This window comes from Sus scrofa, chromosome 2, assembly GCF_054392235.1.
Source record: "Sus scrofa isolate SSC_HxYL_T2T_F1_AM1 chromosome 2, Sscrofa_HxYL_maternal_Yorkshire_Landrace_v2.0, whole genome shotgun sequence".
NCBI classification, from domain to species: domain Eukaryota; kingdom Metazoa; phylum Chordata; class Mammalia; order Artiodactyla; family Suidae; genus Sus; species Sus scrofa.
In genome coordinates, this window is record NC_139384.1 from 8,729,763 (window position 1) to 8,747,601 (window position 17,839).

General features: G+C 43.0%; 1 protein-coding gene across 3 annotated transcripts; it reads right to left on the reverse strand.

Annotated features, from left to right (window-relative positions):
• Window positions 1-418: 418 nt before the first annotated feature.
• LOC100737875 (solute carrier family 22 member 10-like) lies at window positions 419-16,889 on the reverse strand. Of its 3 annotated transcripts, XM_085010885.1 has the most exons (11): window positions 16,333-16,889; window positions 16,095-16,189; window positions 15,566-15,789; window positions 10,477-10,631; window positions 10,189-10,357; window positions 8,350-8,473; window positions 7,807-7,922; window positions 4,274-4,488; window positions 2,414-2,522; window positions 1,728-1,931; window positions 419-590 (listed from the first exon to the last, which is right to left on the reverse strand). In XM_085010885.1, exons 3-11 carry the CDS (start codon window positions 15,730-15,732, stop codon window positions 530-532), a joined length of 1,320 nt encoding a protein of 439 aa, XP_084867011.1. In that variant the 5' UTR covers window positions 15,733-15,789; window positions 16,095-16,189; window positions 16,333-16,889; the 3' UTR covers window positions 419-529. The 3 variants fall into 3 exon arrangements, with proteins under 3 accessions (XP_084867011.1, XP_003480736.3, XP_084867012.1); XM_003480688.4 differs by lacking the exon at window positions 16,095-16,189 and having other exon boundaries at window positions 15,566-15,669; XM_085010886.1 differs by having other exon boundaries at window positions 8,944-10,357; window positions 15,566-16,189.
• Between the last annotated feature and the right edge of the window lie 950 nt (window positions 16,890-17,839).

Genomic DNA, 17,839 nt, shown 5'->3' on the forward strand with positions numbered 1-17,839 from the left:
AGTTCTGAGAAGAATGTCATTTGGTAACTTGATAGGGATTACAGTAAATCCATAGTAGCCTTGAATAGTATAGTCATTTGACAAAGTTGATTCATTAAATCCAGGACATGGTTTACCTTCCCATCTGTTTGTGTCATCTTTGATTTCTGTCATCATCATCTTATAGTTTTCATAGTACAGTTTCTTTTTTCTCTCTAGGTAGGTTTATTCCTAAATATTTTATTATTTTTGATGTAATGATAAATGGGATTGTTTCTTTAATTTCTCTTTCTGATCTTTCATTGTTAGCATATAGGAATGCAAGTGATTTCTGTGTATTAATTTTGCATCCTGCAACTTTACTGAATTCATTGATGAACACTAGTAGTTTTCTGGTAGCTTCTTTAATTGCAAATTAATGCCATAACTATAAATGAGATTAATTTTTATAAGGTATTTTATTTTTTACAGTTTCTAGATATAAATGAAAATGCATGGGGTTTTCTCCTGCATATTTTCTTTTCCTCACCAGTCAGCCCATGAACTCTCCTTAAAGTTTTGTCACTTTTATGTAGGCTTCTTTTTCATTTACTTTTCTTAAGAAATTTTTGCTGGAAAACAAATGGAAACAACCAATCAACCAAGCAACTGATGGATAAAAATGGACATAAAAAAATAAGTTTCTGTGCCCTCTATGCATGAGTACAAACTGATCTTTTCCTAGCAACTGTTTTAATTTAATAAAATGCATAGGATTGACACTCAGGCTGGGAAAAGTTCTGCTGCCTGTGGAAACCCAAGAAAGCAGTTTTGATAGTTGTTACTCTCATGATCTCTTTAAATCTTTGGCCAATGACACCTCTGGAAAATCAAGAGATAGACTGAAAATCTTAAGGGAGCCTCCATTTGTTATCCATTTAATTGTATCCCTCCAAAATGTCATATATTGAAGTAGCTCAGTACTTAACAGTCAGTATCTCAGAATGTAAGATTACCATATTTGGAAAGACTTGTTGCCAACACAATTAAGTAAGATGAGGTCATACTGGAGTAAGACTGGTTACTAATCCAATATTAGCAGTGTCCTTATACAAAGGAAAAATTTGGACATAGAGGCATGCCAGGAAGATGCCATGTGAAGATTGCAGTTATGCTGCCACAAACTAGGGAACTATCAGAAACCAGGAGAAACCTGGAATAGATCCTTCCCTAGAGCTTCCAGAGTGGGCATGGCCCTGCCAACAACTTGAGCTTCCAGACCTGTGACACAGCAAGTTTCTGTGTAGAACTTTATTATGGAAGCACTGGGGAAAGTATATTGTTTTCTTATTTAAAAATACATCTATCAGTTTCTTATTTTCCCCAAACTCAATATTTCCATTACCCATGGGAGCAAAATTGCTTCATCTTATAGGCACCAATATAAGATTCATCTCTTTAATATCTTTTCAAAGAAAGACTTTAACTCTATGTGGTTGTCCTAACATTATTCCTTCACTGATAATTCAATTTCTTTCCCTTTATATCCCAGGCTCTTATGGATCAGAAGACCATGAAATACCATCAGGAGTGTGTGTCTCTCATGAGGGCGGGTAGGATGTAGTGTCACAATAGAGCCCAGGATGGAGGTATCCCAGGCAAGACTCAGCTGCCTGGAGATCTGAGGGACCCACTTGGTGTTTTGCCTTTCTCCCCACAGATCCATACCACACAGTCCCTAACAGATGATGGCTAGAAGGTTTACTCACTGATTTTCCACATCCTGGATGGTGTCAGGCAGAGGAAGGTTTTTGGTTTCGGGTTGGAAAAAGACAACAAGACCAGCAATGATGGGACTCACTCCGTAGATGATCCAGGGCAAAATGGGTTGATATACCACTAGGGTCATCAAGAGAGGAGCCAGTGCTGCCCCAAATCTACTAACCATAAGCTCTAATCCTGAAGCTTTTGCCCTGAGGAGTAAATGACAATACATAAAGATCCAGTAAAGAATCACACATAATCCATTATTTTGACATGATTATGAAACATAATACAACAGACGTGTTACACACATGGGCTTGATTTAAAAAAAAAAAACACTTGTTTTTGAGATGTGTTCTGTGATTATAGCTGGCTTTGTCAGGGGTAGAGTGTGTTAAGACCCATTGTCATCATTTTAAACAGAATGTTATACATTGCACCTAGAGTGACAAGTGGTCCAAAAGGTTAATGAGATGAAGCATGGAAGTACTCCTTAGTACAGTACATGGCACCAAGTCAGCTTTTTCAATAAACTTTGGGTTTAAATGTTGTTAGTATACTATTACTACTACTGTTACAAATGATTAATTTATAGTTAACAGATCTTACTGCAATTATTTCTGAAATAAGCATCAGTTAGTTGAGATAGTCCTATTTGGGGCACTGTCAGAGCATCCATAAACGCTTATACCTGAGAAGAGTGGGGATGAGTTCAAAAGAGTGGACAGAATAACTGGTGATAGAAGCAGCAATAAAGCCAATTCCCAGACTTCCCAAAGTCACACGTAGGATCTGCATATCTGGAGACAAGAAGACCAATGAGATTAAGAAATCTGCATTAAAGGGATCAGCATCCACCAAATTTAATCAGGAGGAAAAAAAAAAACCTGTAGGTTATTTGTATCGAGGGGGTTATATTTTTATTTTTTATTCTTATTGTATTTTTTGAAATATATCATAAAAATTGTACAGTGACAAAGTCATGGAGTGGTTGATAAACTGAAATATATAATTATCAATATAGGTGATTTAAAGAACATAAAATTATCTTATGTACATACAGCAAATCTCTCTGCATATCTGAGATTTGCCAGAGAAGAAAAGGTGAGTGTGGTAGAAATTTGCTTTTCGTATTCTGTCCAGTACTTGCTATATCCTTATTATAGAAGGCAGGACTCATGTACACAATTACTGAGTCAAAGATTCAGTTCTCAACTTGAGGATGTTACGATTGAAGTGCAGATTTTAAAGTGACCAGTCAGTCTTCCTGGTTTTCCTGGGGGTTAAAAGATTTTAACAAGAGGGGGGGGTCATTGAAAAAACCAGGAATGTAGTATAACCACATTGCCATAGGGTGAATACGGCACAGGGACAGGATACCCTGTTAGCAGACAAGCTGAACAGAAGCTAGATCTACATCAACAATGGAACCTGCACTTTGGGAAAAAGGTCAGAATTTGAGAGCAAATTTTAAGTCTCAGAGGATCCATTTTCTGCACAGTATTTTAAAAACGCATTGATACTGTAATATATTGGCAGGAACTCTCCTGTAGTGAGTAAGCCTACATCATCAATGATGCTCTGAGGAGCAGAGTCCCCCAGTCTGTAATGCCGTAAAGCATATTCCTGCATTGGGAGATGGAGAAGCCCAGTGCCCACCATGGTTCTCCTACTCATTACATAGCATCATTCCATTAACCTCTAAAATAATCTAACGGGGAATGGACAAAGATGTTAATCTGAATAAAACCGGGGTTCCTACTCGACAGTCCTTCGCTTTTTACAAAGGAGGATTTTATCACTTCCTGGAAGACTTCCATAAGCAAGACCTGTAGTCATGGTGGCTAAACACCACAGTCACATGTGGATATGTAGAGATGGGGAAGCAGACCAGTCATCAAAGCTGGTCATGAAAAGCCCAAGCAGGGGGAGTGACCATATTGTGTTTTCACCTAGGACATATGTTTTTTGGAGGAGGGAGGGTGCACTCGTGGCATATGGAAGTTCCAGGGCCAGGGATGGAATCCAAGCCACAGTTGCAACCTGCACCACGGCTATAGCAGCAACAGTGTAGGATTCTTAATCCACTGCAACCAGCCAGGGATGGAGTCTGCACCTCAGCAGTGACCCAGAAAACCCCAGAGACAACACTGGATCTTAAACCCTGTGCACCACAGCAGGAACTCCGCCTGGGGAATAATTGCAAGGCCCCTCCATCCTTTGCTATTTGAAGTATGAGTAGGCAAAGGGCCACCGAACAATGACTCTCCTAGAGAAACTGTCAGGAATATATAGTACCATTTTCCAGACACTTCCACGACGTGATAAAGATGAATATACACCTGAGCTGCCACACACTGACCTTTGGCTCTTTTCTCAAAAACCTAGTAGCAGCATTTCTCATAAACCCTCAGATTGGTTTGGGGGAATCCTTAGCCCTTAACTAGGACTTATCCTTACTCCTGGCTTTAGGCAAGGGGGACCAACCAATACCATCCCTGAAGGACGGGGAAAAGATGCTTCCTTTCCCCAAAGTCCAATCTTCTCTCACCTTGGGGCACAAACGTGTTGGCCAAAATGGAAATTCCCACCAGGAACATGAAAAGCATCTGGGTTGGTCGACGGTCCATGTGATTCATAACTATAAATAAAAGACTTCGGGCTAAAGTACTGAGAACTCCAAAGATTACCTGGAACAGGAAAATATTGTTTCCAAAATGCTGTAGATTGATAAAGATGCCGTAAAAGGGCATTGTGTTTGCAAATCTGTAGTGAACAAAAGAGGAAAGACACAAAACATAAGATTTAGAGCCCAGGGGCTCTTGTTGGTGATTATGTTGACACAGGTAGCCAAAAATCGATGTTACAGAATAAATGATCAGTCTGATATATACACTATCTCATTTTAAGGTCATAATTTTAAAGTTACCATAAATAATTACATGGCTATAAATTAAGACAACGCTCCATTCATTTTTCTGTCTGAGTCTCTGAGCACAGAATTGACACTGGCAAGGGAGCATAACCTGGAGTTCCCGTCATGGCTGAGTGGAAAAGAATCTGACTAGCAACCGTGAGGACACCAGTTCAATCCCTGGCCTCGCTCAGAGGATTAAGGATCCTCTTTGCTGTGGCTGTGACGTAGGCCAGGGGCTACAGCTCCTATTTGACCCCTAACCTGGGAACCTCCAAATGCCACAGGTACAGCCTTAAAACAGACCAAAAAAAAAAAAAAGGAGAGAGAGGGAGTTCCCGTCGTGGCGCAGTGGTTAACGAATCCGACTAGGAACCATGAGGTTGCGGGTTCGGTCCCGGCCCTTGCTCAGTGGGTTAACGATCTGGCATTGCCGTGAGCTGTGGTGTAGGTTGCAGACGTGGCTCGGATCCCGCGTTGCTGTGGCTCTGGCGTAGGCCGGTGGCTACAGCTCTGATTGGACCCCTAGCCTGGGAACCTCCATATGCTGCGGGAGAGGCCCAAGAAATAGCAACAACAACAACAACAAAAAAGACAAAAAAAAAAAAAAGAGAGAGAGAGAGTGAGAGCATAACCTGACCTATCACCACCGTATTGGATGGTATATAGAAGTTGAATATAGAAGGACGAAAACTTGGAATGTAAGGAGTTTCTTTTTTGAGGGTTATCTGTATGCTATGGGGCCTCCCTCCCCTCCCCCAACCCCAATACTATGAAGAATTTCCTTTTTCTCAACTAGTGATTGAATCGGCAAAGAGACAACCTGCGTCCCCTTGACCTGAAAGCATAACGTCGCGAGGTCTGACATAATTCTAGGAAATTTCAAGTTCATATCTGGCTTCTTAGGGCTAAGAGAAAATGTAAGAATTCAGGCACACAAGTGTGTGCCAACTGTACTATAGCAAAGGGAATCAAAGGTTCCCACTGGGGATCCACAATTTACTCAGAAAGCATCTAAGGGAAAGGAGTCCACTTTGATGATCTACTCCACCCAGACAGAGCTGCATGTAGACATTGCCCCAGAAGAAGCCACTGCAGACCCCAGTGGGCCTGTATGTCCTTTCCTGACCATCATCTCTACATTTTCCTTCTTCCCTGGGCATCTGAGGGTCCTGAAGCTCAGGCTACGACCTAGTGGGTAGAGGGAAAGTGATAGAGCACAGTGCCATGAACTGAAAAAGCAATCCATTAGGACATGCCTAGGAAGAGGTAATCTGTACAGTTCAATAGTTAACTTCTTAAGCTTGGCAGTGGGCCTATATGCGGCTGTATTCTTTTTCTAAGTCTTCAAATATTTAGAATGATGCCTCAATTTTCTCCTCTGACTCTACCAAAGTAAGTACTTGCATCCCCTCAAGAGATAACGTAGAGGGTTTAAAATTTTTTAAATGAAGAAAAAAAAAAAAAGAAAGTGATTTAAAAAAAATTAGGAGTTCCCATTGTGGCTCAGCAGAAACAAATCTGACTCGTATCCATGAGGATTCAGGTTTGATTCCTGGCCTCACTCAGTGGGTTGGGGATTCGACCTTGTCATGAGCTGTGGTGTAGGTCGCAGACGCGTCGGAAACTGCGTTGCTATGGTTGCGGTGTAGGCCAGCAGCTGTAGCTCTGATTTGACTCCAGCCATCCATGTTGCTGCAATTGGCATTGTTTTGTTCCTTCTTATGCCTGAGTATTCCAATGTGTCCTATTTTATATATATATGGTGTGTGTGTGTGTGTGTATATATACATCTTCTTTATCCATTCATCTGTTGATGGACATTTAAGCTGCTTCCATATCTTAACTATTGTAAACAGTGCTGCTATGGGAGTTCCTGCTGTAGTGCAGCAGGTTAAGGATCTGGCACTGCCACAGCTGTGGCTCAGATTCAATCTCTAGCCCAGGAACTTCCACATGCTGCAGGAAAAAATTTAAAAATAGTGTTATAAAAAAAATAGTGTTGCTATGAACATTGGGATGCGTGTATCTTTTCAATTTAGAGTTTTCTCTGGCTATATATCCAGGAGTAGGATTGCTGGATCATATGGTAATTCTATTTTTAGTTTTTGGGTTTTTTTTTTTTAGTTTTTTATTTATTTTTGTATTACTCAAATGAACTTATCACATCTGCAGTTGTATAATGATCATAACAATCTGATTTCACAGGATTTCCATCCCACAGCCCAAGCACATCCCCCCACCCCCAAACTGTCTCCTCCGGAGACCATAAGTTTTTCAATGTCTGTGAGTCAGCATCTGTTCTGCAAAGAAGTTCAGTCTGTCCTTTTTTCAGATCCCACGTGTCAGTGAAAGCACTGGATGTTGGTGTCTCATTGTATGGCTGACTTCACTTAGCATGATAGTTTCTAGGTCCAGAAGAGGTGGTACATATACACAATGGAATATTACTCAACCATTAAAAAGAACAAAATACCAGCATTTTTAGCAAAATGGATGGACCTAGAAATTATTTTTAGTTTTTTAAGGAAGCTCCCTACTGTTCTCCACAGTAGGTACACCAATTTACTTTCCCAACAACAGTGTAATAGGGCTCCCTTTTCTCCACACCCTCCCCAGCACTTATTATTTGTAGATTTTTTGATGATTTTGACTGGTGAGAGGTAGTCTTGATTTGCATTTCTCTAATACTTAACAATGTCAAACATCTTTTTATGTGCCTGTTGGCCATTGTATGTCTTCTTTAGAGAAATATCTACTTAAGTCTTCTCCTTATTTTTGGATTGGATTGTTTGGGTTTTTTATTTAAGCTGTTTGAGCTGTTAGTGTGGTTTGGAAATTACTCCCTGTTGGTTCCATCATTAGAAAATATTTTCTGCTAGTCCATAGATTATCTTTTAGTTTTGTTTATGGTTTCTTTTGCTATGCAAAAGCTGTTCAGTTTAATTAGGTTCCATTTTTTATTTTTTCTCACTCTTCATTTTATAGTCAGTTCCCTGTGAGTCTTTACAGCTCTTCAACTATTTCCAAAGGTAGCAATTCTTTGGTGTGTTTCCTTGTCTTTTATCTCCACATCAGCACCTCTATCTCACAAGACTGTTATAACCTGTGAAATAAATAGATGCATGTCCCCACTCTTTGAATGTTGACATGTACTGTGAGAAGCCCACCTCACAAAGGCCAGCAGACACATCCTTTTACGCAGTTTGGGTGTGCGGAACAAGTCCAGCAGAGTAGTATTGGTCTGTGCTACCTCCAGCTCCTCCTTCATGGTCTCTCTCAAACCCTGCAACAACAACAAACATGTACTACTTGCCAACATCGCGTCAGGTGTTGTGGGGAGCATAAGCACCCAATAGGACAAGAATGATGCGTGTACCATGTTATACATGCAAACACCATGGTAAATGGGACACGAAGGAAAATGAAACTTAAAGACACTCCAGGAAATTAGACAGCAATAATGATGTGTTTGAAGGGATGCCACAGACGAGGGCAAGGCATCCACGATATACGTAGGCTATAGATTCAGATCAGGAAGTAAACTAAAGCGTGTCATTTGTGCAGTAGGCAAAACCTCTTTGGCATGAGATGGTCATGAAAGACAAGGGAACCAAGCTTCCATTCTCAACTAGCTGTCCTTGTCTGTCTCAATAAGGACAATGTACTTGACTTCCCTCCAACCCAGGAACCGCCTTCCCCGTCCGGCTCACCTCCATGTTCAGGGTGGCTTCAGCATTCTTTAGTCCATTTCTGTGTGCAACTTTTTTAAGTTCCTTTAACCCCTTAGCTGGTTTATTGGTGATAATCAGCCACCGAGCAGATTCTACCAGGCACCTGATACAGGAAGGGCACACAAGAGCAGTCAATTCTCTCTTGCTTATTTGTCATAGGAGTCTTGACAAACAGATGCCTTTTCCTTCCCTCTATATCCATCACCTCACTCCACGGGTTAGGAATAGCCACTCACGTTCTATCATACAAATACTGGGAAAATGTGAGAGGGACCATTCTGTGCAGTACAGCCGAAAGATGCAATACTAGCAGGAAATACAGCCTTTGGGATCAAATTGCCTTTCTGCACACTCATCAGGAGATTTTACAACAAGCTTATGAATCAAGCTTGAGACTCCCTCACATGTGTAATTTCTTTCCAGACCTTGGCATGGATTTTAGAAAATTTGTATTCATAGTATATGTTTCAACTATATATTCTTTTTTTTAAAAAAGCAGCTCCAAACATGCTTAAAGGGTAACAAAAATTGGAAATATTCCTGCCACTACCAGCTATGTTGGTAACTAATTACCCAAGTGAGTCACTTCTGTACATCTGCTTCAATTTTTCATCGATAAAATGGGGACAGTAATGCCAGCTTCTTGGAGGGTTGTTATGAGCCTAGAATGACATAACAAATGACTCTGACATGGATTACACTGTCTTCTCTCTCTGAACTCATCTCCTGGTATTAAATCTATCAGTGGTCCTGTTGTGGCTCACTGGAAATGAATCTGACTGGTATCCATGAGGTTGCAGGTTCGATCCCCGACCTCACTCAGTGGGTTAAGGATCCAACATTGCCATGAGCTGTGGGGTCGTTCACAGATGTGGCTCAGATCTGGCCTTGCTGTGGCTGTGGTGTAGGCCGGCAGCTGTAGCTCCAATTCAACCCCTATCCTGAGAACCTCTATATGCCACAGGTGGGGCCCTAAAAAGAAAAAGAAAAAATCTATTGTTATCTCTCTCTGATTGATGAAATCTGATTCTCTCTAGACTGTTTCTAAGTCCGGGGATGAAGTTATCCATAAATATTTGTTAAAATTAAAGGCAAGTGGGGTGTGAAGCACAAGATGTAAATCACCCCCAACTGCATGCCAGTTATTAGAACTGGAGAAACTACAGTGCTATTTTGTCAAATTGCTCTTTGAATAAATTTGCTGCCTCTTCCTTTCCTCCAATTCATCTACAACAATGAAAATCGCAGAAAAATTTACCATAACCTGGTTCATTCCAACTCCAAAAAAAAAAAATTAAAGATATTTCTTTTTAAAGTATTTGAGTCTATATTTTATATTAAGGAAAAAAATTATGGGATAACTCTCTGACCACTATACTAAGATTTATGAGGAAAGACGGCAGAAAATACCTAGAACTCCCAGGCAGAGAAGTCATTATTTCTCACTGTTTTGTTTCTCAAACTGCACAGCGTGAACAGATGATAGAGATGGGTTTTAGGTCTAAACTATTTTTTTTTTTTGTCTTTTTAGGGATGCACCTGCAGCATATGGAGGTTCCCAGGCTAGGGGTCTAATCGGAGCTGTAACTGCCAGCCTACTCCAGAGCCACAGCAATGCGGGATCCAAGCAGCATCTGCAACCTACACCCCAGCTCACTGCAACGCCGGATCCTTAACCCAGTGAGCAAGGTCAGGGATCAAACCCACAACCTCATGGTTCCTAGTTGGATTCATTAACCACTGAGCCACGATGGGAACTCCTCAATATGCATTTTTATCCCAGGTTCTCTTAAGACGGAGTGAGAGAGAGGTTCATACCATGTGGAAAGAAAGAAGACAAAGAAAGGTACAGACACCACCAGCTGCAGGGTGCGCCACTCTCGAAAGACAAAAGCCAGTCCTCCCAGGATTATCTGTCCAATACCAGTGGCACAAGTAATCACTGATATTACCATGGCCTTTGACTGGGCCCTTGTCCACTCTACAACTGAAAAGAGGGAAAAAAAAAAAAAAAGCCCAATTGGGATATTAATGTCAGATAAAGATGAAGTTTCAAGGTCAAATTCAAGGCTTGAAAAATGGAGAGGATCAAAAGTGTTGACTTACCGATCATACTGTTATTTGATAGAATGGCCACAGCAGAACAACCTGACCAGAAGCGTAGAAAGCAGTAAACGAGGAAGTTAGGGGCAAAGGCTGCACAGGTCCCAGAGATGGCGAGCTGGAGCAAACACCACCTGAGAATCAACTTTCGTCCAAACCTAAGAAACAGAGAGACTGGCTACATTATGGAGCAATGATGGTATGTGTTGAAAAATTAAGAAAACAAAGCACACTGTGAAATACAGAGTATGTTTTAACAAGCGATGCATGTACCTGAAAGCCTGAAAAAACAAGAGCTAAATCAAAAACAGAAATCTCCTCAAGGTAACACACCTTTTCTGCAGACTAACAATACTAAAACATCATCATTCAATCACCAGGAGGCCTCTGACACCAAATGACACTATATAAAAGAAACGACAGGAGTCCCCATCATGGCTCAGCAGAAACAAATCTGACTAGCATCCATGAGGATGTGGGTTCGATCCCTGGCCTCGCTCAGTGAGTTAAGGATCTAGCATTGCAGTGAGCTGCGGTGTAGGTTGCAGACACGGCTCAGATCTGGTGTTGCTGTGGCTGTGGCATAGGCTGGCAGCTTCAGCTCTGATTCGACCCGTCACCTGGGAACCTCCATATGCCACAGGTGCAGCCCTAAAAAGGCAAAAAGAAAAAGAAACTACGGTGTTGGAAATTGTAATATACCATAAACACCCACTTTACTAACATAAGTGGTTAGCACAGTGTAGAAAGTCTGTGTAGTGTCTAGGACACAGAAGAGATAAAAGTCCCCTTGGGGGAGTTCCCATCATGGCTCAGTGGACATGAATCTGACTAGTGTCCATGAGGACGCAGGTTCTATCCTTGACCTCACTCAGTGGGTTAAGGATCCAGCGTTGCCATGAGCTGTGGTGTAGGTGGCAGACACGACACAGAGGTTTATGTAGGATCATTCTCTGTTGAATCTGGATGTATAGGCCTCAAGCGACATGCTTTATCTAGAACAGAATATAAGAGCACTAAAAAAAAAAAAAAAAAATACGAAGAAGAATATGAAAGCACTAAAACCCTGGGGAAAGATCAAATGGTGGAGTAAAAGAATGTGGAATTCACCTCCCCCATGAACACATCAAAAACACATCGACATATGGAATAATTTTCACTAGAAAACTGACAGAATAACACCTGTAAACCAAGGGCGTAAGAAAGATACGCGTGTCGTCAGTAGAAAGGGAAGAAACGCTGTTAGGTCAGGGCTGGTACCCCTCAAGAGGACCCAGGAGGAAAGGGAGGTGACATGGGTGGACATCTGGCCTGGGGAATGAGCAGGTCCAGGCCACAGACTGGGCATCCAAGGCCTGGAGACTCTTTGGAGGAGATAACCGCCGCCCCCCCCGCCGGCTGGTTGGAGGACTGCTGGCAATAACTGATGGGCTGTGGGGAACCTCGACCCAGCTGGTAAGGACCGTGTGTGTGCTTGGTAGCCTCCAAGGCAAGGCGGAAAGAGGTCTTCCCTAGAAGCTGCCAGGTTTCCCACTACCGCCTTGCAGGGCCCTAGCCAAGGGAAAGCTCCTACCCCTACTCAAGCCACGTCCCAGTGCTGCACTGGATCCAAGGCACCCACGGCCAGGAAAAAGGTTTGGGCATGGAACGCAGCCGTGACCCAGTCCCAGGGTGGAGCCTAGGTGGGGCGGCAGCAGCCATCGTTGGCACTCACTCAAGCAACACTCACAAGTCACTCAGACTCTGACAGCAACTACTCTTTTCCAGTTAACTTCTCAAACATGCTGAGTGTCTTCAGAGGCCACCGTCAGCCCTGTGGGACAGTTCCACAACAGGGTGAGGGTGGCACGAGCAGGTGGCTGTGGCTGATGGTAAGGGACAAAGGGTACAGGCACTCAAGACTGTGTCTGCGTGTAGCCACAGATGCCATACAGACAGCACATCAAACCTCTGTCTGCACCAGGGCCCCTGTCTGTACCTAAGTCCCATTGCCTCCACACTCACCTCCTCCAGAGATGAGGGCCAAGAGGAAGGGGAAGGGGAGGGGGAAAAAAAAAAAAAAACATTTAAAAGGACAAAGCTAGGGAGTCCCTGTTGTGGCGCAGTGGTTAACGAATCCGACTAGGAACCATGAGGTTTCGGGTTCGGTCCCTGCCCTTGCTCAGTGGGTTAAGGATCCGGCGTTGCCGTGAGCTGTGGTGTAGGTTGCAGACGTGGCTCGGATCCCACATTGCTGTGGCTCTGGCGTAGGCCAGTGGCTACAGCTCCGATTCGACCCCTAGCCTGGGAACCTCCATATGCCTCGGGAGCGGCCCAAGAAATAGCAACAACAACAAAGACAAAAAAGATCAAAAAATAAAAAATAAATAAAAGGACAAAGCTAGCTTGTGTCCAGGCCTCAGAGCTTCTGCTACAGCAATTCGGGACTAGACCCCACCCCTGCTAGGGCAATTACAGGCACTAATCAGAGAGGAAGCCCCCCCCCTTACACAGGGCGCTGGATCTAGGCTGTCCATCTGCAGTCCCATACCTTAGCCGGGTGATACCTGAAGGCACAACCTGAGGGGAAACGTGGGGTGTATCCAGATCAGTCCAGCTTCTGCACAAACTCATTAGGCACATGCAGTCTGCAAAGGGATTCTCCCACAAAAGAACATGCTTTCAAGATTACAATAGGTAACTTGTTTCATCTAAATTCATGGAGGCAGAGAAAACGGAGCAAGTAAAAAGGCAGAGGAACTCCTCTGACTTGAAAGGGCAAGAGAAACTCTTTGAAAAAAACAAATAATACAACAAAAATAAATAATTTACCAGATAAAGAATTCACAATGTTGATGATAAAAATGTTAACTGAATTAGGGGAAAGAATTGATCCAAACAGTAAACATTTTAACAACAACAAAAAAAATAGAAGATAGAAAAATACCGAATCAGAAATAATTAATTCAATAGCTGAAATAAAAAACACACTGGGAGGAACAAATAGGAGGCTAAGCGGTAAAGAAAATGCGTAAGTGATAGGGAAGACAGAATAATGAAAATAACCAAATCAAAACAGTAGAAAGAAAAGAAAGCGTTAAAGCAAAGAACTTAAAAGATCTCTGACATAACATTTTGTACCAGCCTTTTCATTATAAAGGTCCTAGAAGAAAGAAAGAGGAGTTCCTGTTGTGGCTCAGTGGTTAACGAATCCGACTAGGAACCATGAGTTTGCAGGTTCGATCCCTGGCCTCACTCAGCGAGTTGACTATCTGGCATTGCCATGCACTATGGTGTGAGTTGCAGATGCAGCTCAGATCCTGTGTTGCTGTGGCTGTGGCATAGGCTGGAAGCTGTAGCTCTGATTGGACCCCTAGCCTGGGAACCTCCATATGCCATGGGTGCAGCCCTACGAAAAAGAAAAAAGAAAAAATTTTTTTTTAATTTTTTAAAAATCTACACGGAGAGTGAGTTGCACAGAATATCTCCTGAACACTACCAAAAGACTGTAAATCTCCAAAAAAGCAAGAAACCCTCCACATAACTGAACAAAAGGAAAAAGGGGGTGGGGGAGGAATCAGGATGGGACCAGCACTCCTGAGAGGGAGCTGTGAAAGAGGAAAGGAACCCACACCTGGGAAGCCACCTAACTGACGGGGAGATCGGCTGAGATGGAGGGACCTCAGAGGCTCAGAGAAAAGTGCAGCAGCTGGACTGAGGAGGGCAAAGCAGAGAGAGAGCCTCCCAAACCATCAGCATCACCACCCAAGGAAACCACAGCCTGAGACACTTGGGTAGGGGCCGGGCACAAAGATTCAGGCTCTGGAGGGCCCTGAAACCAGAAGCAGCCTGCATCACCTCCCAGCAGGTCCTTGCCACTGTCAAGGGCCAGCAACCAGGCACTGGCTCCTGGCCCTGCCCATTGCCTCCTTCTCCCTGGAAGCACGAGCAGGCCATCCACCAACACACCCCCTATCAAGGGAATGGCAGCCTGCACACACCGAGGGAAGAGACAGCAAGCTCCCAAACCAAAAGCAGCCCTCACACCAAAGATGATAATAATAATATAATAATAATAATAATCCCTCTCGAAATACCCAAGGGCACTCTCGCATATAAAGAGCCCTCCAAGACTATAGCAGTTGGTTTTCCTGAAACTCACAGAAGAAGAACAACATAAGCAAAACGAAGAAGCAGAAACCCTTCCCAGCTCTAAGAACAGGAGGATTCCCCTGGGGGAGCACACAATGAAACAGACCTCTTCAGCCTCACAGATGCCAAGTTCAAAGGAGATAGTGAAACTACGGAAGGCGTTAAGAGGTGAATATGAAGGAATTAAGAGCAGATGGGAAGAGCCACGCAGGTTCCTTTAGAAAGGAACTAGAGATGATAAGGAGGGGCCAAGAAAAATTAGAAAAGTCATATGCAGAGACATAAGCTGAATTAAAGGCACTGAAGAGCAGATCGAACAATGCAGAGGAACGAATAAGGGAAAGACAGAATAATGGAAATCACCCAAGAGATAGAAGATAGAATATAGATAGAATAATGATAAGAGATGTAATCGACAGATTAGCGTAAGATAGAATAATGGAAGTAGAATAATGGAAATCACCCCATCGGGACATGCAGATAGAAAACCAAATGAAAAAAACCTGAAAGCAATGTCAGAGACCTATGGGATAATATAAAGTGGGCCAATCTGTGCATAATAGGGATTCCAGAAGGCGAAGAAAAAGAAAAGGGGATTGAACCTCTATTTGAATAAATCCTGGCTGAAAACTTTCCAAATCTAAAGGAAACAGATATCAAGATACAGGAGCACAGAGGGCCCCAGACCTCTACATACTATTCTGAAATACATGCCCACCCCCCAGATCTGAGGGAGGTGTCACTTCCCTGTCCAACAGAGACACACTTTGCAGCAACACAACAGCATTTGGAACAAGGCGTCTAATTCTGCATTTCCATCTCTAGCCCCCTGGGACCCAAGGCAACCCACCACAGCACACATTGCACATTGGGACTCATGAAAGACTACTTTGTGGTGCAATTAATCGTAAACTGGCAAAACACCCCAGAGGAAGGGCAGCGGTGATCGGCAGGCACTCACCTGTCGGAGAGATAGCCGTATAGGAAGCCTCCCAGCAGCATTCCAGCCATGAATGCAAATTGGACCAGTGGTTTCTGAGACTGATAATCACATACGAGGTCCCACTGGAAGAGAAGGAAGCCAGCACCGAGGAGCTTCGCAGCATCTCGTAGTCCCTCGATATTCATTCATTCCAGTAGCCCTCAGTGAACACACTGTCTGCTTCCCTGCAGTACTTCATCCACCTACATCATTTCAGGCTCAGCTTAAACATGGCTTTCTCTAGAAAGCCTCGGATAAATCTTCCAGATGATGCCAGGGCCAATCTTTCTAGTCACCTTCCTCAGCATCCTTCGGGGGTCTCAATCTTTGCCACCCACTGAAAACACTTAAGGTGGTTGTTTCACGCTGGTGCCCGTCTGGCTTCTCTGACAAGTAGCCAGGGCATGAAATTGTTGCTTAATTACCACAGATATTTCCCATTAGCAACTAGGCTGATAGCATGTGAGGGAGAATGATTTTTCCCAGATTATATCAAGTATTTACTTGCCTCCTCATCAGCCTTGCCTCAAACTGAAAGCTTTGTGATAATAAAATGCATGCCTCGTGGGTGGATTCCACTGGCCTCCATTGTCATGTAACTGCCTGGCAATTAAAAAGAAAAGCAATCACTCTTTGTTGAAAGAATGAAAGACAGCTGGCTACCCTATCTACACACTTGAACGTTTGACTTTCCATTATCCTAAACAGCCAGACACTGCCCTCCTTGTACTCATCAGGTCCTTTACCTCAGTCACGATGGTGTGGGAGAAGGAGCTTTGGTCATACACCCAGCCGTCCACACAGGGCTCCGTGTCCAGATCAGTCACATTGGGGAAGGTTCCATTCAGGTGAAGGAGCTGCCACTGGGGGTGGAGGTAGCGCCGACATTTCTCTGGCTTCAAGTTTGAGTCCAGGGGGATGGAGATTCTCAGGAGAACCTCGGGGCCGAGGGTCCCCATGTCATTACCAGAGTCAGTGTCATTGTCGAGGATGCGGACCCAGCAGTGATGACCAGGAATGGCCGCTGTAAAATTCTCCAACAGAATATGACAGACTACCATCATGAGGGGGGGAAAGGCTAAAAGCATCTGAAGCATCTGGAATTTCCCCAAGCCACCGACTTCATTCAGGAGCTCCTCAAAAGCCATTGTGAACAGGTGGTCCTCAAGAGGAGTCACATGGACTTTATGAAGCTAAGTTCAAAGGGAGAAAAAGTTTTCTTTCATGAATTTCTGCTGTTTATGTGACCTGGCACCAGTTTCCCATAAATGGTCCTGTCACCTCACTCCTGCAACAGACCAATGGAAGCAAGAGTTCCCAGTCCTCCTGGAATTAGCAGGTATTATTTTTTTTGGCTAAGCTATAGAGAAAATTGTTTACCAAAGATGCTTCTAGCTGATATCAATGAAATCTGTTTAAAGATTTACTCTCTGAATGTGCTTGTCCTCAGTGATTCTGTGAAAATAGCACTGGACTTTGGAATGTACATAAGCTAAAATCAGCTGCTACCCAGTTTTCAGTCATTTCCAGAAGGAGGAAATTGAGAGGCACATAACCGAACTGCTTTATGGCTTTTTTCTCTGGAAAGAACACAAAGCAATTATTTCTTGCATAGCACTGAATTTAGATTAAAATTATTAACAAAATACAATCCTATGTTCTTGATTAAAGCAAAGTAGAATGTGTGCAACTAGTAAATTTTGGTACCTAATTTTTTTTTTTTTTTTTTTTTTTTTTTGTCTTTTTAGGGCCATACCCAGGGCATATGAAGGTTCTCAGGCTAGGGGTCGAATCGGAGCTGTAAATACTGGCCTATGCCACGGTCACAGCAATGCCAGATCTGAACCACATCTGTGACCTACACCATAGCTGATGGCAATGCCAGATCCTTAACCCATTGAGCAAGGCCAAGGATTGAACCTGCGTCCTCATGGATACTAGTCAGATTCATTTCCACTGAGCCACGACAGCAACTCCGGCACCTAATATTCTATTTCCATTTAATCACACCAAGAACTCACAATAATTTTTTAATTCTTTGAAATATGGATACAAGAGAAAGGTAGTTATATGTTCCATGAGGGTTCATTTTCTCAGGATTACCCTTCTTTATTTTTATTAGACTATAGCTGATTTACAGTGTTGTGTCAATTTCTGCTGTACAGAAATCGTTACCCAGTCACCCATATATACATGTTCTTTTTCTCATACTATCTTCCTTCATGTTATATCCCAAGATATTGGACACAGGTC

Coding starts and splice junctions, on each gene's coding strand:
- LOC100737875 (XM_003480688.4), bottom strand. CDS start 16,734: ATGGCTTTTGAGGAGCTCCTGAATGAAGTCGGTGGCTTGGGGAAATTC. Junction 15,670..16,332: donor CCCACACCATCGTGACTGAG/GTAAAGGACCTG, acceptor CTTCTCTTCCAG/TGGGACCTCGTATGTGATTA. Junction 7,923..8,349: donor AAGCCACCCTGAACATGGAG/GTGAGCCGGACG, acceptor TTGTTGTTGCAG/GGTTTGAGAGAGACCATGAA.